Source organism: Plutella xylostella, chromosome 5 (genome assembly GCF_932276165.1).
Source record: "Plutella xylostella chromosome 5, ilPluXylo3.1, whole genome shotgun sequence".
Taxonomy (NCBI): Eukaryota; Metazoa; Arthropoda; class Insecta; order Lepidoptera; family Plutellidae; genus Plutella; species Plutella xylostella.
The window spans coordinates 6,857,250-6,873,051 of NC_063985.1; the positions used below are offsets into that span (position 1 = coordinate 6,857,250).

At 39.1% G+C, this 15,802-nt stretch overlaps 2 protein-coding genes across 5 annotated transcripts; both read right to left on the reverse strand.

Moving 5' to 3' along the window:
* Positions 1-446: 446 nt before the first annotated feature.
* On the reverse strand, positions 447-6,429 carry LOC105393832 (zinc finger protein on ecdysone puffs). Of its 2 annotated transcripts, none has more exons than XM_038112879.2 (13): positions 6,283-6,429; positions 5,820-6,047; positions 5,383-5,460; positions 3,973-4,358; positions 3,500-3,620; positions 3,233-3,394; positions 2,807-3,136; positions 2,566-2,692; positions 2,371-2,474; positions 2,060-2,243; positions 1,334-1,456; positions 1,062-1,170; positions 447-655 (listed from the first exon to the last, which is right to left on the reverse strand). In XM_038112879.2, exons 2-13 carry the CDS (start codon positions 6,045-6,047, stop codon positions 535-537), a joined length of 2,073 nt encoding a protein of 690 aa, XP_037968807.1. In that variant the 5' UTR covers positions 6,283-6,429; the 3' UTR covers positions 447-534. The 2 variants fall into 2 exon arrangements, with proteins under 2 accessions (XP_037968807.1, XP_037968808.1); XM_038112880.2 differs by having other exon boundaries at positions 6,338-6,417.
* A 684-nt stretch (positions 6,430-7,113) lies between these two features.
* On the reverse strand, positions 7,114-15,391 carry LOC105383830. Of its 3 annotated transcripts, none has more exons than XM_038112616.2 (6): positions 15,296-15,391; positions 11,946-12,044; positions 9,580-9,705; positions 8,964-9,035; positions 8,492-8,635; positions 7,114-8,258 (listed from the first exon to the last, which is right to left on the reverse strand). In XM_038112616.2, the coding sequence occupies exons 2-6, from the start codon at positions 12,021-12,023 to the stop codon at positions 8,187-8,189; spliced, it is 492 nt and encodes a 163-aa protein (XP_037968544.1). In that variant the 5' UTR covers positions 12,024-12,044; positions 15,296-15,391; the 3' UTR covers positions 7,114-8,186. The 3 variants fall into 3 exon arrangements, with proteins under 3 accessions (XP_037968544.1, XP_037968545.1, XP_048489269.1); XM_038112617.2 differs by lacking the exon at positions 15,296-15,391 and adding an exon at positions 13,972-13,990; XM_048633312.1 differs by lacking the exon at positions 15,296-15,391 and having other exon boundaries at positions 11,946-12,470.
* Between the last annotated feature and the right edge of the window lie 411 nt (positions 15,392-15,802).

A 15,802-nucleotide genomic window follows, 5' to 3' on the forward strand; every position in this document is an offset into this window, starting at 1 on the left:
GTTCATTTAAGTGATCTCCATCACCCATGGAAGTAGTGTATGACCTCCGTAATGAATTATACAGAAAAAGACTACGTTATGCTTACTTACTACTGTACACTACTTCCATGACTTTTACATACAGTAAAAATAAAATGCCGATTGACAATGGCTTTAACGGATTTGTATTAAATATGGTCTTTCCACTTCGGTTTTACTGCAGGTTGGTTCCCTATAATGCTGCCTATATATAGATTATAGAACTAATAATGCAGCTTCATTTAGTTAAAAACTATCCCATATGTTCGAATATTTAGGGAACTAGTATGATAGGGTTGACCCGTCAGAGCGAAGCGCCATTGGTGCTTTGCGGCGACGCGCCAAACCTATTCTGTTGGCTTGACGGCACGCTTTCGTACAGTGTATTACAACGACACAAAATTCAGGATATTAAAATTAAAACGCTATTAATGTTTTTGGTTTAATTCATTATTATTGCTACACATACACTACAGAAGTCCACAATAAATATGGCTGATTTATTTATGGTTGTTGTTAGGCAGGAGTAGCTTCTGCATTAGTTTTCTCACTTGCATCTTCAGCCACGGCCGCATCATTATCTTCACCATCAATTACAGTCTTGACGGTTTTGTCACTCTTACGAAATTTGTCGTACCTGAAAGAAGTTATAATATAATGATACCATACGAACAAAGATATTGAAGTCTTTGCTTCACTCTGAAGGACCCTTCGGCAGTCGGGTAAAAAGATAAACATGAGAGATAGCGAAAAAGAGACGCTGAGGCCACACGAGCGTAATTTTGTGAGTTGTGCGCGGGGACGAAAGGGGGCGGGCAAGTTACTCGCTCCCCTCGTCCCGCGCACACTTTTCTGCCACTAACCCCCTTATTCATAGAAGTTATACGACGTTTTAGCTATTGAACAGAACTGTCCCTGTGATCCCTCTCTGTCAAAGGGGGAAAGCCTCAGACGGAAACGATAAGCTAATACAAGTATTGCATCCTTTTCCATTTTAGATTTATTTGTTTTTCTATCATAGTGATATAATGTAGATGTTATACCTGTCCAAGTCGTCCTCGTCATCGCTGCCGTCGTTGCCCTGCGGGTCCACTTCTCTCAGGAGTTCCCCGATGTCCTTGTCGACATCGGCCCACAGCTTATCTTCACTCCCTTTAACAAAATAATAGGTTAAGTACCTATTGACAACGTGAAACATGATAAATGTATATATTACCTATAATATTAGAGTTAGAACGTTCGTAGTTAGTATTGTTTATAATATAACACCTTTATCTAGTACTATGATGCATCTAGTATTATAAAATATACAAACCTTCATTGCCAGATGCATTAGCCACTTCTGTGCCATTTTCTAATTTCTTCTCTTCGGTTGACTCAGGGTTTTCAGTCTTGATTTTGTCAGTAGCTGCTTCAGAGGCACCATCCTTTTCTCCATCTAAAAATACGAATTTAAAAATATCGTCAATGTACCTCCTTGGGAGACAGTAATGTCCTATTCCTATAGCCTAGCTAGCCTAGGTCCCAGTAGACGATTACAAGATGATGATGAAAACATAGGAAATAAAGTTATAAAAAATGGTACATGCTGGAGGTATAAGCCACTATTAGGAGTCAATTACTATATATCACATGGAAATTGGGATGAGCGCGAGTAGTTTCGACGCGTGCAATGTTTAGGAACACAGATCTGCTTGCTTTCTTGTACGGCAATAAATACTAGTAAATTATACTACACAAATAAAATGATTCAACTGCATAATGGCCCCACTACACGTCCGGAGATGACCTCCGCGGACGTGTAGAGGGGGTGATTTGGGCATCTGTCGAGGTATTTCACGTCCGCAGACGCATCTGCCACCGATCCGTTTGTTGTCGGTTTTTGTGGCACAGATCAAAGGGTTCAAGCGATTTGCCGATATTCAACTCAGACTGACCGATCAACAGACGTGTGGTCGCTTGCAGATGCATCCGCGTACGTCTCCGGACGCATCCGAGGTCGTGTAGTGGGGCCATAAGACAAGTAACATGATCGTCATACCGGTATTCTGGTGCAGTTGGCGGTGTATGCGCTCGGCGTGGCGGCGCAGCGTGCGCGTGTCGCGGTGCTGCACGTAGCGGCCGAGGTGCAGGCGCAGGCGGCAGTGCTTGCGCAGCGCGTCCGCTGCCTCGGCCTCGCCCGCCGCGCGCGGCAGGTACACGCGGCACAGCTCGCACCACCACACCTGTCATGGAACCATGTATTACACAAGTGGAACGGATAGGTAGGAACGAGTAGGCGATAGAAAGCTGGGGCTTAATGTATTAAAGATTGAGCCTCGCTATGCGCTTATGTATAATTGAATATCACACCTCCATCTTTTTGATGTGCTCACTGCCGATATTGATCTCGACTTTCGGCTTCTTGTCCACGGGTTCTTCTTTCTTCTCGCCGCCAGAGTCTTCATCGTCAACTTCTACAAATACAATATTTTATTTAATGTATATACTGGAGATTTCATAACCAATATTCAGGTCTTAATAATAATAAATTATCTTTAATGTTACCGTCAACATCTCCAACAGAGTCCAAGGTCATGAAGTTGTCCAAGTCCACGTCCATGCCCTCCTCGCCGCTGCCTTCAGCTTCAATCTCCTTGGGGCTCGGACGATGAGCCAGTTGACTAGCCTTGCGCTGCACCACACAACAATCAATTATTTTTGTATTCAAGTAAATACATAACGTAAAAGCGTCACAGACATAGCCAAAAGCATCTCTGTAGATCTTTGCAGATCAGTTAATGCTCACCTTAAGATGCTCGAGGGAGCAAATATGATGCTCGTAGATCATGGGCGAGCGGAACGTGAGCCGGCAGACGCGACAGAAGGGCATCAGGAAGCGCTTCATCGCGCGGTGCGTGTCGGTGAGCGTGTGCGCGTGGCGCGTGGTGCGGTGGTTGAGGCGGCACACGAGGCAGAACGTGGTGCGCGGCGCCAGCTCGGCGCTGGTGGACGCCTCCAGGTCGCGCTGCGCCGCGCGCTGGGCCACGCGCATGCGCAGCAGCTGCGCCTTGTGCCGCCGCGCCACGCCGCTCATGGCCGCGCGGTGCTTGGCCGACACCAAGTGCTTCATGTAATTCTGGAATATGTATATTAATTAATATTCATACTTAATGTTATTAATATAAGTTAATAGTAACATGGATTTCGTATAAAAATGATGAATAGTCCTTACCGCGAACGTGGCGTACTTGTCCTTGCAGTGGCAGCACACGAGGTGCACGTAGGGGCGGCGGCGCGGCGCGGGCGGCTCGTCCGACGCGGCGTCCGCGCCCTCCTTGTCTGTGTCCTCGCCGGCCGCGGCCGCCTCCTCGCCTTCCTCCACTTCCGCTTCAAGCTGGAATCAGATTCTTCGTTTTTAAATGCACTTGGATTGTTTAAGCATTGATAAGCTTCATAAAAGAATATTTTTTTCATATTTTTACCGCAAAATAGAACTTACCTTAGGAGACTTGGTCTTCAATTCCTTCTTCTCTTCAACATCATCTGCATCATCCTCTTTGTCATCTGCATCCCAGTCTTCCTCAGTCGACGAGGCTTCATCTTCTTTGGATTTGATAGAGCTGTATCGAATATGTTTGGTATGAGTCACACAAAATACATAATATACATTGAATGAAAACATAATATTAGTATAATAATATAAAAACGTGGCCGTACCTCCATATAAGCTTGTGTGTGCTAAATCATTTATGCTCTGGCTGTATCAATGCCCCAATTCATTCATTTTTTATTGGCATCTTTGCATACTGTATTATTTTGTTATGAAGCAGTATTCAATAAATTAAGGGGCCTCACTTGTTTGCTGTACATTGTCCATTTGATTTCTAAATCCTCATGGTTGTATCTAATTTATTACAAAACAATAACTTCTACCCTGCATGACAAAAATGAAGGAAGCTCTTTGTGAATTACCTGCGCCCCTTGATGGGCTTGTACACTCTGGTGTATGCGGGGCGGTCGGAGTAGCGGCGCGTGGGGAAGGAGGGGCGCGAGCGCAGCGTGCCGCGGTAGGCGCCGCGCGTGCGCAGCGAGCGGCCGCGGAAAGAGCGGCGCGGCGGGCGGGACACGCGCGAGCGCGGGGCGGCGGCGCGCGCGGGCGAGCGCGGCGGGCCCATGCCGCCCGACTTGCGGTACCCGTCCCGGTCGCGGGACGACGACCGCCGCCGCTCCTCGCCTCCGAACGACCTTCTCTCGCTCGAGTAACTGTCTTGTCTACTGCTGTAATAGTGGCCCCCGCCATCGTGGCTACGTCTGTCCGACGATCCCTGCATATAACTCTGTTCCGATCTTCCATTGTGCTTTAGAAAATTAAATGTAACAAAGAGGTTAATAAACATGGGGATTATGGTGGAGTCTTCCATTTAGAATGCCTGTCACAGGTGGCCACCACTGCTATTCTAAACATATGAATCCTGTTGTGTTCTAGATGTGGGAGGTTTCGTCCTCTGGTTGACTTGAGTACTATGTTCAGTCTAGTCAACTTATTACTTTCTCATGCTTAGAGGGGTCACTCAATATTGGGGCTGGGCTGATGTAATTTTGCATCTGTTTAACAACTGTACGCCAAAGTTATAACAATGATGAATTTATTGTGTCTGATTGAGATCTGCATTCCAGCAAATCAGAATTTAATCATATAGTTACCATGTATTATTGTGATTAATATTGCTACTTCATGAGCTCATGGAAAGATACAAGGAAACCACTCTTTCTACAAATTCTTTTTTTCGGTTAGTACATGTACAAAAATCTGATACTGTCTAAAGGTATTCTCTAAATATTGGGCACTCAACATTATTATCTCATGAGAGTGGTATATTTCTTTATACCATGTTATTCTCTTAACATGTTCATTAAATAATGTTGACTGTCAGAATTTGTTGCAGTTTGTGCAAGATATTTTGTATTTGCCTTTTGTCATGTGAAGTAGGTATCTTGTTGAATCATAAGTTTCTCCTTTACAATGTTTTCCGCCTTCAATTGTCATAACAATAATTATTTGAAGGTACAACTTAGGCATTTATCATTTCTAGTAGACAGTTTTATAATAACCACAAACAGTTAATCAGATTTCTGTGATTTCAAACCAGTGCATCTTGCATTTACCTAACAACCTCCAAGTTCAAATTCCATGTAATGTAGCAAAAACTCCAGTAGGTATATTGTTACATTCTTTTCTCAACCTCATCATAAGTGTTGAAATGTCTCAGGTTGATTGTTCCTCCATGTCTTACTCTGTATTCAACACAGACATATAATCCAGGAATCCGGGCTACCTACATAAAATCTAACAAATGTACCTAAACATTATTGCATACTGACCTCCATTCTCATACGCTTGCGGTCTGGAGATCCTGAACGACCACCATAGTCACGACTCGAGTAGTTTCCAGAACTTTCCTGTAAAATTATATGTATTTAGGATGCATTTACGGCAAGGTTCGAAATACATGTGAAATCTGCATTTCATGGTACAGTTATTTAAGAAATCAAAACTATTAATATAAGTTGCTGTACCTTGTGCAATAATATATTTAATAGGGTGCACACTATTAGTGTAGGAATAGGAAACAAAATAAGATCTGTTTCAAACAATACAAACCTCTGAATTAATATAATTATCAACTATACATATACTATGCCATTGGAATGAGCCCAAGAAGACCCACTAACCCTTTTGTTTGTTTTGATGTATGGGGTTTCCTATTACTCACATCCAACCAAGATTAAATGCTACTAAGACCAATTCCAAAACTTACCGATCTGTACGGCTTCTTGAAGGAGTCATCCATTCTGTCTCTGTTGCTGGAGTACTTGTTCCCCATGTAGCGGGTGTCGCTGTAGGAGGAGTAGCCGCCGCGGCCGCCGCCCCGCTCGTAGGAGCCGCGCCCGCCGCGGTACGAGCCCCGGTAGCCGCCACCCCTGCTGTTGTAACCGCGCCCGCCGCCGCCGTAGCCACCATAACCACGACCACCACGAGAAGACATCTAATGGCGATTTCAACAATGATTTAGTTGGTTATTATGATTCAATACGTAGGCAAGCACAACTAGGTCATGAATGGAATATGAGCCATTCCATGGTAAATGTCAGTTTTGCTTAATTAGCGTTTTGCGTGGCATCGGATGTTCACCGGTGATAAAATGGCGTCGTCTACTACGCTAACTCACATATTCGTGACGGGATTAAAAGCACGACATAGAAAAATATTAATCAACTTACCCTCTAAATGTTTAGTTTTATATTACCTACATAAAACACAAAACAATGACATTAACACAAGTTATTCCAAATGAAATCGATATTTTCAGCGGGCCAACGACGAGAGACCGATCAACAGTGTTGCCAACTTACAAACATTGACACATAATCTTTTCCCTACATGTTCTCTAGTCTATGGACAACAAACAAGTTCAAAAATCAGATACAGCCTGGCAAAAGAGCAGAAAACGGAAGTGGCACGGAAACACTGAAAGTAGTTTTTTTCTCTATGCTAGCGACAGTGGCGCGGTTATATGAAACCAAAGACAAAGCAAAGACACTACTATACAGTCAACTCAAGTCAACTTTGAGTCAACTACACCTACCAACTTCCGGAACAGTTAAATTAAATTCAAAGAACAATTTTTGAAACGGTGATAATGCGTAGTAATTATACTTAATCTAAATAATAAATGATTTTACGAGATAATTTAGAGTGCATAATTTTAATATTTAGAATATCCAGATATTGTAAGCGTTTTAATTTCCGTTCGGTACCTACTTTGTTATAAAACTAGCTATCACTAGTACCTACCTCGACGATATTTACATTATACAGGCACTTTTGACTTGCTTTTATTTTCGGGCAGAGATTCCCCTTAATTAGTCTAAACTAGACTATATAAAATATAAATATAATTTACTGCCATCCATCGTCACCTGTTTCGTTGCAGGGTTGGTGAAGTTCCTTGGTTCCATAAAACTAACGAAAACCATGCTGTGGTGCACTTCGCTTATACTGCGCATTACTCATTATGGGAGTCTTACTAAGCGATAGAAAATAAAATTCAATTTAGGTATGTACATTATATTGCACATAATATGCTTAAGTTTTAACTTACAAAAATGACTTATAGTTGATTAAAATTATAACGCGCAGATAATGAAACAATATGAAAATGGCAGCCGGAAGGGATGTTGATAGACATACAATCAGTATATATGTATGTATACTATATATGAATCCGTTCGCCATTTTCTTAACTCATAAGGGCCTAGTACACAGTAATAGTTAAGTAGGTGCTTGTAAGTAGTCAATAAATCCATCGTGACCACTGACCAACAATATTTTATGACGAACTAGATTGACTGTCATTGATGTCGATTCTGAAGGCAGAAATTCTAATTTTAACGCTGTCAAACTATAAAATTTTCAGAATCGATATCATTGTCATTGCATTTTCTACCACTGAGCTCTTATTTTGAATTAGTTAGGTTCGGTTAGATGATTTGTGACTATTTATTGGTACAATGGTTTTCATTAGGTTGACGGTAAACAAAATGCGGAGAGTTTTATGCGTTTTGTTAATAATGTAAACGTACCATACCATCTTGATTTTATATTTTTAATCTAATACCGCAAGTGTTTTATCAGACAGCAATGAGCCATTCACGCGTCAATGTGATCGTGGCCTACAGTGGTGCTGGTGCATAGCCTAGCACCGGCCCTTGTGTACTGGGGTCTTTATCTGTTAAACTTACTTATCTACTTCATATATCTACCCCTACCCTCAAGCTATCTGCAGTCATGTACAAATTCTATACTTAACATAAATAATTCTGAAACTTTTATTCAGCTTAGGAAAAAAATACTTTTCTAAAACCTGAGCACTCTGATAATAAAACAATCTTTAATTTAAATGTAACAGTTTACGAGAAAAGGTACCTTATGAACGATGGCAGCCAATCATTACAAACCTACTTAGATTTTTTTAAGTACATATATATAGGTAGGTAGATAAATGTAAAACTTATCGGGTAAGATACCCACTGTGCCACCGTCCTTGAGGTTCCTTTACATTAAATATTTATGTTACACAAATAAATAAGTTATGTGAAGTAGTTAAAATGAATTTAATTTAATGCTATCTTCGTTTTCCAGTTTTTTTCCCGTTGAATATTTCTTCTTTGTATCTCTGCAAATTCTCCCAGGAGTCCTGAAACATAAAAACAACATGGGTTTGAAAACCACCTATCAGGTATGACCTAGGTAGGTACCTGTATTGTGAAGGATAATATTAGGTAAGTAGCTACTAAAACCGGCAGAACTGCGATAAAAATTAACGTCGTGCGCCCCATGAGTGCTGTGTGGATGATGAAGATAGGAGGCCTAGAACAGTGTTGAGTGTGTGCTCCCTAAAGAGGCATTGGGATATTATTATGTACAAACCTTCTTGGCTTCTCGCCACTCCAGGTTCCGCAGACGCGCCAAACCCTTCAGATTTCGATCAAGTATCCGCAGGAATTCTGCCCGGGATATCTTCGGAGTCTCCGTAGTTCCATTGTTATTGGGGTCTGGTTCTGTCGGGACAACCTGTGGGAAAGATTCAGTTATCATTCGAGACATGAACATATTTATTTTGAATTGCATAATCTACAGGGACATCACGTAATCACCAAATATCTTAACTTTAACAAGTGCTGTCACGCTCGGTATAAATATTTTTTGTTTTACATAGGGTATCTATACCTCTATATGCATGTTTTTAATTCGCCAAATACCTAACCATGTTAAATAAGCCAAGTAGTTAGTCCTAAATAAAAATAAGTTTAGTTTTTTGTAATTTTTGTTCTTGGTGCAAATAAAGTGTATTGTATTGTAATAAGAAGACAAGACTCTGCTCTACAGAAGTTTTACTTACATTATCGTCCGTGAACTGATTGTTCACTAATTCGGTAATCTGGTTGTATGCGCTTTTTGTGTCGTTAACTTGCTGAAAACATAAAATATCGTGATAAAAATTATTGCCAACCTGCTCTTAACCTGCCCCATCCCCGGTCGCGTCGGATATCTACATTTATCTAGCTCACCCCTATTTCATCGGAACTATAATAATAAGCAGCTATTCTATGTTTTCGTTAGAGTAAGTAAATTTCATAGGAACTTAAGTAAAAAGTTGTTCAGTATGACGAGTTGTGCTCCTCCTTTTTGATAACAACTCCACTCCACTATAGCGTTAATATATACCCATATCCGTTGCAGCTTACTATCTTGCCATCGATGGCCATGATAACAAATCAGCTTACCTAGAATATCTAAATTGTTAATTTATTATACCTGTACCAGGCTGTTGTGAGCTGTTTGGTGTCGTAACTTTTCAGTACAATTGGTCCAAATATTGGGTGTGAATTTCCAAAACTCGTAGAACAAAAGTTGTTCAGAATTATTTATACTGAGTTATGCTAATGCATAACAATTTTTGCAACTCCTGTATAATGTTAGCAACACATACCTAGGTATTAAATAATTTATTTTACCTCTAGTATGAGGTGGAAAATGGTACCAAAAAATCCCCACTTTGGTTTGACCGCTGTTTGTTTCTTGTATTTTAGAGACGCTTGTCTTTGTGTGCGATCCTTTCCGATTGATTCTTCAGCAGTAGGCTGAAAATTTAAACATTATATGATTAAATTACTTATTATATTTAGTTAAGTAAATTGTAAATTTGTGCACCGTGATGGTAGGTAACAAATAAGTTATTCGCTGCTATAGGGTTGTTAACTGCGGTAGGTTCGTAATACTATAGGTACTTAGTAGTAGTAGTAGTATAACTTCATTATTGTAAATTTAAAACTTTTAAAATAACATTTAAGACTTAAAATCTATACTTAATACAATAAGGGCGGCCTTATCCGGCGGTATTCTATTCTATTCTATAGAATAGAATACCCGGATCTATTCTATTCTATAGAATACCCGGATCTATTCTATTCTATTCTATATAATAGAATAGAATATCCGGCGGTAGGGCGGTACTTACTACCTAACAACTTTTACTTAAATGTGTATAAATTATTGTAAAACTTATATTTACACTATTCTATTCTGTTTTACGTATTAACTAAACTTCTGAATATAAAAATAATTATTATTAATAAATAGATCTCCGTTTTACATTCACGTATAATTTGATTCGTCCTTTGCATTTGCGCAAGGCGAACTTCCTTTTTGCAACGCGTTGATGTCTTTTGTATGAAAAATATGGCTTGTAGCTTTTGCGTACTTTTCATGAAGTACCTGCGTAGGTAGGTAGGTGAATAGGGAATATGCAAGTGGTTCAAATAAAGGTCAAATATTATTTATAATAAACTTTGTTGTTTCATAACTACGACTCCGTCATTATTTTTGATTATAATTTATTTTTGAGCAAGTAAATGAAGTTGAAAAGTACAAAAAAACTTCAGTAAATTCTAACTTCCGAGAAACGTCACCCATTTTCTTAGGGCGGATGTGACGTCATAATCCTTTATATATCAATCTCAGAATAATAACTTCTTTGCGTTTGCGTATAGTTAAATAAATGTCAAGTGTAAACAAAGAAATGTTAATGTCACCGAGTATTTGTGATGCTCGTTGTGATCAGATACGATGGATCACATAAAAATTCTTCCAATACGAGTAGATCCTAGCCTCCTATAACCTCTCCACTTCTTGTTTGATATGCTTGTTTGTTTGCAAAGTTTAGGACTTTTTATATTTTTTGTTGGTAGTGTATGGGCTGCCACTAGTTGTTCTATTGTAATGAGGCGTAAACAGCCATTCGCTAGTCAACGAGCCACTCAAATATGCTCCATATTGCAACACAATAAAATTAAATTTGTATTATAAGTATTAGGTATGACATGAACATGACACAAGTTGCTCTTTCTACTTTTAGGTTATAATGGCAGTCGTTAGTATATTTCAAAAGTTGTTATTTTTTTCTAAATTAAGTTATGGAAGAATTCTCGTAATCAGAAGAACTGGACACATTAAATTTATTACGCAGTATGAACGAGTAAACTGTGGCCAGCTGCGGAAAAGGACAGCAAAGACTATTGAAAAGTCGAGAGCCGTGTGCCCAAATATTAGGGAATATGCATATATTTTTATACTCTTATTCGATAGTTTAGAAAAGGGGGTTTAGACCTTTGAGATATGCACAATGGTTCCATTCAAGAGAGCCAGGTGCAGGTTCTTACACCCCCCCAGATAATAGAATAGAATGACCCACTAACCCTAGTCTCTCTTACTGAGAACCAAAGTTACAGTAAGTACTTACATACAATACAAATATTACTTTATATTCATATTGCCATAATAGCGTAATATTGTGTACAAAGGTCCTCTGGTTTGCGCGCTCCCATTTCAAAATAGCTACTAGCAGCTATTTAAGAGCTCCCATTACAAAACAGCCACTGGTCACACTTTATTACCATTACAAAACAGCCACTGATCACACTTTATACACTTCCTTTTTCGTTTGTTACCATGACAACATTGGTTTGTTGAAAATACAAAAGTACTCTGTGATTACTTGATTAGGTAAAAAATCTATGCCGACTGACGGGACTCATTATTCTGAGCCGTGAAATTAAACGATTATGACGTCACGACAGCCCGCCATCCTGACGGGAATTTCAAAGTGGTCGTGATGGTTGTAATTTTTTAACTTTCTTTAAAATACCTTAAATTACTTATTTTGGCGTTGAATTTTTTTTTACTATAATAAAGTGATGTAAAACTATCCAATAAAAGTATTAAAAAAAATTACGCATATTCCCTATTCTAACAATATTCTCTATAAATTATGTACCTAATAGAATAGGTATGTGTACCTAATTTGGCGGCAGATGTGACTTACTGGTTGTGCGGTGAAGTGCGGCGCCGCTATGAGCACGATGGCTACGACGGCAAGCGCGCGGGCCAGCCCTTGCGCCATGCTGCCGCTCCTGCAACCACTCTACTCACACACATTAGTAAGTACTTACACTCGCGAGCAATGAAATAGTTCCACCAGCCATAGCCGTCCATGTCACTGGAACTTTATCATTGCCCGTTAGTGTATTTATCACCATTAACTGCATAAAATCATAACTGATATCTAAGGTTTATGGTGACTGATAATGACGTAGCTCCTGAAAGCAGTAAGCTGCTGTGACGTATAACTGAGAACCATTGGAGTGGAAGACTTCGGAGTGTGTTAGTATACGCCCTCCTACGGGTCGACGAAGGTAAGGTAAGGTAGGTCATGAGGAAGGCGGAGAATATGGGGATGTATTTGTCCAGCATTAGACGATAAACATGATGATGATATTTCATGAGATTTTCGTCAGTGAGACATGTATTGTGGCCATAAATATGTCTGAATATTATGAAGGTATATGGGTAGCCCGACCTAGTAGGTACCAACATAAGAAACGTATCACTGTGTACGTGCCTGGAGGGCTTATTTAACACCCTGTAGGTAGGTCCTGAACTCGGAATTCACGTTACTAGATATTAGTAGATATACTTACATAAGAAACATGAAACGTATGAAATACCTACCAATAAAGTAAACATATAGGTAAGTGGATCGGTATTTGTTTCGCGTCCTTGAAAGTTTTATCTCATTTAAGATCACTTTCGTTACGAGTCAGCTGGTTATAATAGCGGTAACACAACACGGCAACCGTAAGTATAATATTGCGACGCTGCCCGGCATTTATCTCGAAACATTACTTCATGGCTACCTGTATTGTGAATTTGAGTTTATACCTACTGGTATTTTATAGAAGATATTACAAAAGTTGTTTTTAACATAAATAAACGGAGCCAGAACCTCACCAAATTGCAACAGCTTGAATGTTGAGTGGAGTCATGGAGTTTGGTCGCTGACGGAATGTTGCGACAACAGGTGAAGGTGACAGAGGTCGTGGAAGACAATGTTTAACGACTCGGTATTGCGATTGCGACAGGGATTTTCAACTACTACGTCTCTGATAATCATTATCAGTTACTTAATAGAAAATCAAACAATAGAGGCTTGCTGGGAACAGTGAGGTAGGCAATAAGAATAAAGACACCCCAAGGTGATATGCTCGTTAGTTCCTAGATGGTTTGTGTGGGAAATTTATAATGAACAATACCCGTGAATACCCTTTCATACAATTTAAGGTTCTCATCTACAATACCTACTTATACCTACTGGCTGTTGCAAAAATAGCAGTAATGTATACCTACTATCCTTAGGGGGCCATTTGAACATAGCATATTTTTTTTACGACCTTTATGAATGCGCGATAAAATAACATGGTCTTCTATGGAAACATTTTTGATCACATATCACACTCTTTACTATGAAAAAAATCAGTTTCCAAAACTCGTAGAACAAAAGTTATTAAGAGGAACCCCCTCACTGAGTCACCTCGTTGCACTTCTGTAACACCCTGTATAAAGGTACCTAAAGGTAGGCACTATAATTTAAATAAGAAATACTAGAGATAGTGGCTGATTTAGATGGGTTAGTTACGAGTATTTTTTATATTACACTTAACACATTCACCTTTTTTTCAACTACGGATCTATGTTTAGGTTGCAATTAGTTAACAATTAATTCCGTATCCGTATGGTTATCACGCAAGAAAAGGTGCTTTGGATAGATTAATATTGCATTTTCTTGGGCTCAAACGACTTGCAATACTGAATACCTTTCGCTGTGGGTAGGTGCGGTGCCGTGGTAGATGCATTCAACTGCAATACTACCAGTTACATCATTCTATTTCTTCACACTAGGCACTCAACACATGAGTAGGTGTATATTTTAATATGCCGGTTTTAATAAGTACATATAGGCCGACAGCAGATCAAACGACAAGAACTAAATTAAATGTGCACTGGTAACATACCTTTTATTGAGATACTATCAATAATCCATGTTTTTAATTAACAATTTGTCATTACTGCCCTTTTTATGTCACACATTGCATTACCACAATAATAAACCTATGTAGAGACAAGCTTTTAACCCTTAATCAAATATAGGGAAATTATTTCCCACTTGGTCTGAATCGAAAAAAATATTTTTATTTTTTTACTGGTTACTCTGATCAATATCAACATTAGAAACAAAATAATCTTGATTAAGTTTTAAATTTTATTAATGCCAACACTTTAAAAAAAAACCGCAATCTGTCAACGTACGTCAATGTCAAAATCACGATTTAAATTTTTCTGTGTCAAAAACCGGTTCTCGTGACGATATTTCAAAATTTTTGGAGAAAAAAATCTGCCAAGTACCTAACCACAATACTATTGTAAACTTAACTAGTTTTACAAATGGATTTTATGGTGATTGGCACGGTAAAACTGGTGTTTCTTGCTTTTTCGTAGGTTCAAATAAGTGGGAAATTATTTCCCACTGTTTGTTCCTGCAGTAAAAATATACTAAATTTATCTATACATAAAATATAATGTTACTTTATTGAACGAACTAATATGTATGGTTTTTGATAAGTATAAGCGGTTTATTACTCCAGATTCTTCTTATTTATTTGCAGCATTTTGAAACAATTATTAAAAAGAAACATAATATTGCTTACTATGAAGAATTTAGAAGAGACTGTCGAAAACATAGCTGACATTACTGATTTATCAGACACAGATTCGGAAGACGACTCATGCTATGTCAACAGTATTAATTCTCCTTCCGATAGTTACCGCAAACAACTTAACGACTGCGTATTTCCTTATTAAAATATTGTTCTTAATACTATTGTATCATTTTATAGTTTTTTTTCTAAAACAAAAAAATATTTATAAAAAACAAGCAAAGTAGCGGCAACTAGCTTGTATAGAAACTGTAGTAAATATTAATTAAAATTTGTGATCTGTACCGGATAGTGGGAAATAGTTTCCCACTTGATATTATTTTGCTTAGCAATCACGAATAGTGGGAAATTATTTCCCATAGCAAAACCCCCCTTTCCCCCCACTAAAAAAAATTTAAAACATTTTTTTCGTAATCTACGGACCCAACTTACCTAAAAACCATACATGGTTTACATTTTTATCAAAAAAAATCATCCGTTTGATTAAGGGTTAAGTAAGTACTAAAGTTTTTCTAAAAGCACCGTCATATAAGACATCCTTTGGAGGTACTGGAAAACCACACTTTTTACCCACTTAGCACACAGCATAATTAGTAATAGGTGATTAAAAAACAGCGATTACATGTAGGACCGGTCGGGGCAGCGGAGGCGAGGAGTGCCAGGAGTGTGGTGCGAGGTCCGGCGCCGGGCGCGCACTGAGCCCTGAGCCCCCGGGCCGCCGCCGCCGCCGCCGCGCTGCACCACTCCGCGAGGCAGCACAGATGCAGGCCAAGGCCGCCGCTTGGACCTATTGCGAAGCCCCCGTTATGTCAGTTTACGTTCTACTTACATTATGCAATTATAATCATTTATGGACCAATTTATTGAAGTTCGATGCCCGATCTCGTACGAAGCTGTAGAAAGATATAATTAACTACGATCGTATAAAGTAGAGCACCTCCACATAGCGTAGAATGTCTCGTAACATTTTCGGAATCCGTAACTGCAAGGTCAGCGTATGTTAATGGGCGAATAAATAAAATGAGAATTGCGTTGATGGTCATTCAGAAAGTAGTCTTTAAACCTTGGACTTAAATTTTAAAGTTTATCCAGTAGGTATGTAGGTACGCCATTTTTCAGGAACGACAAT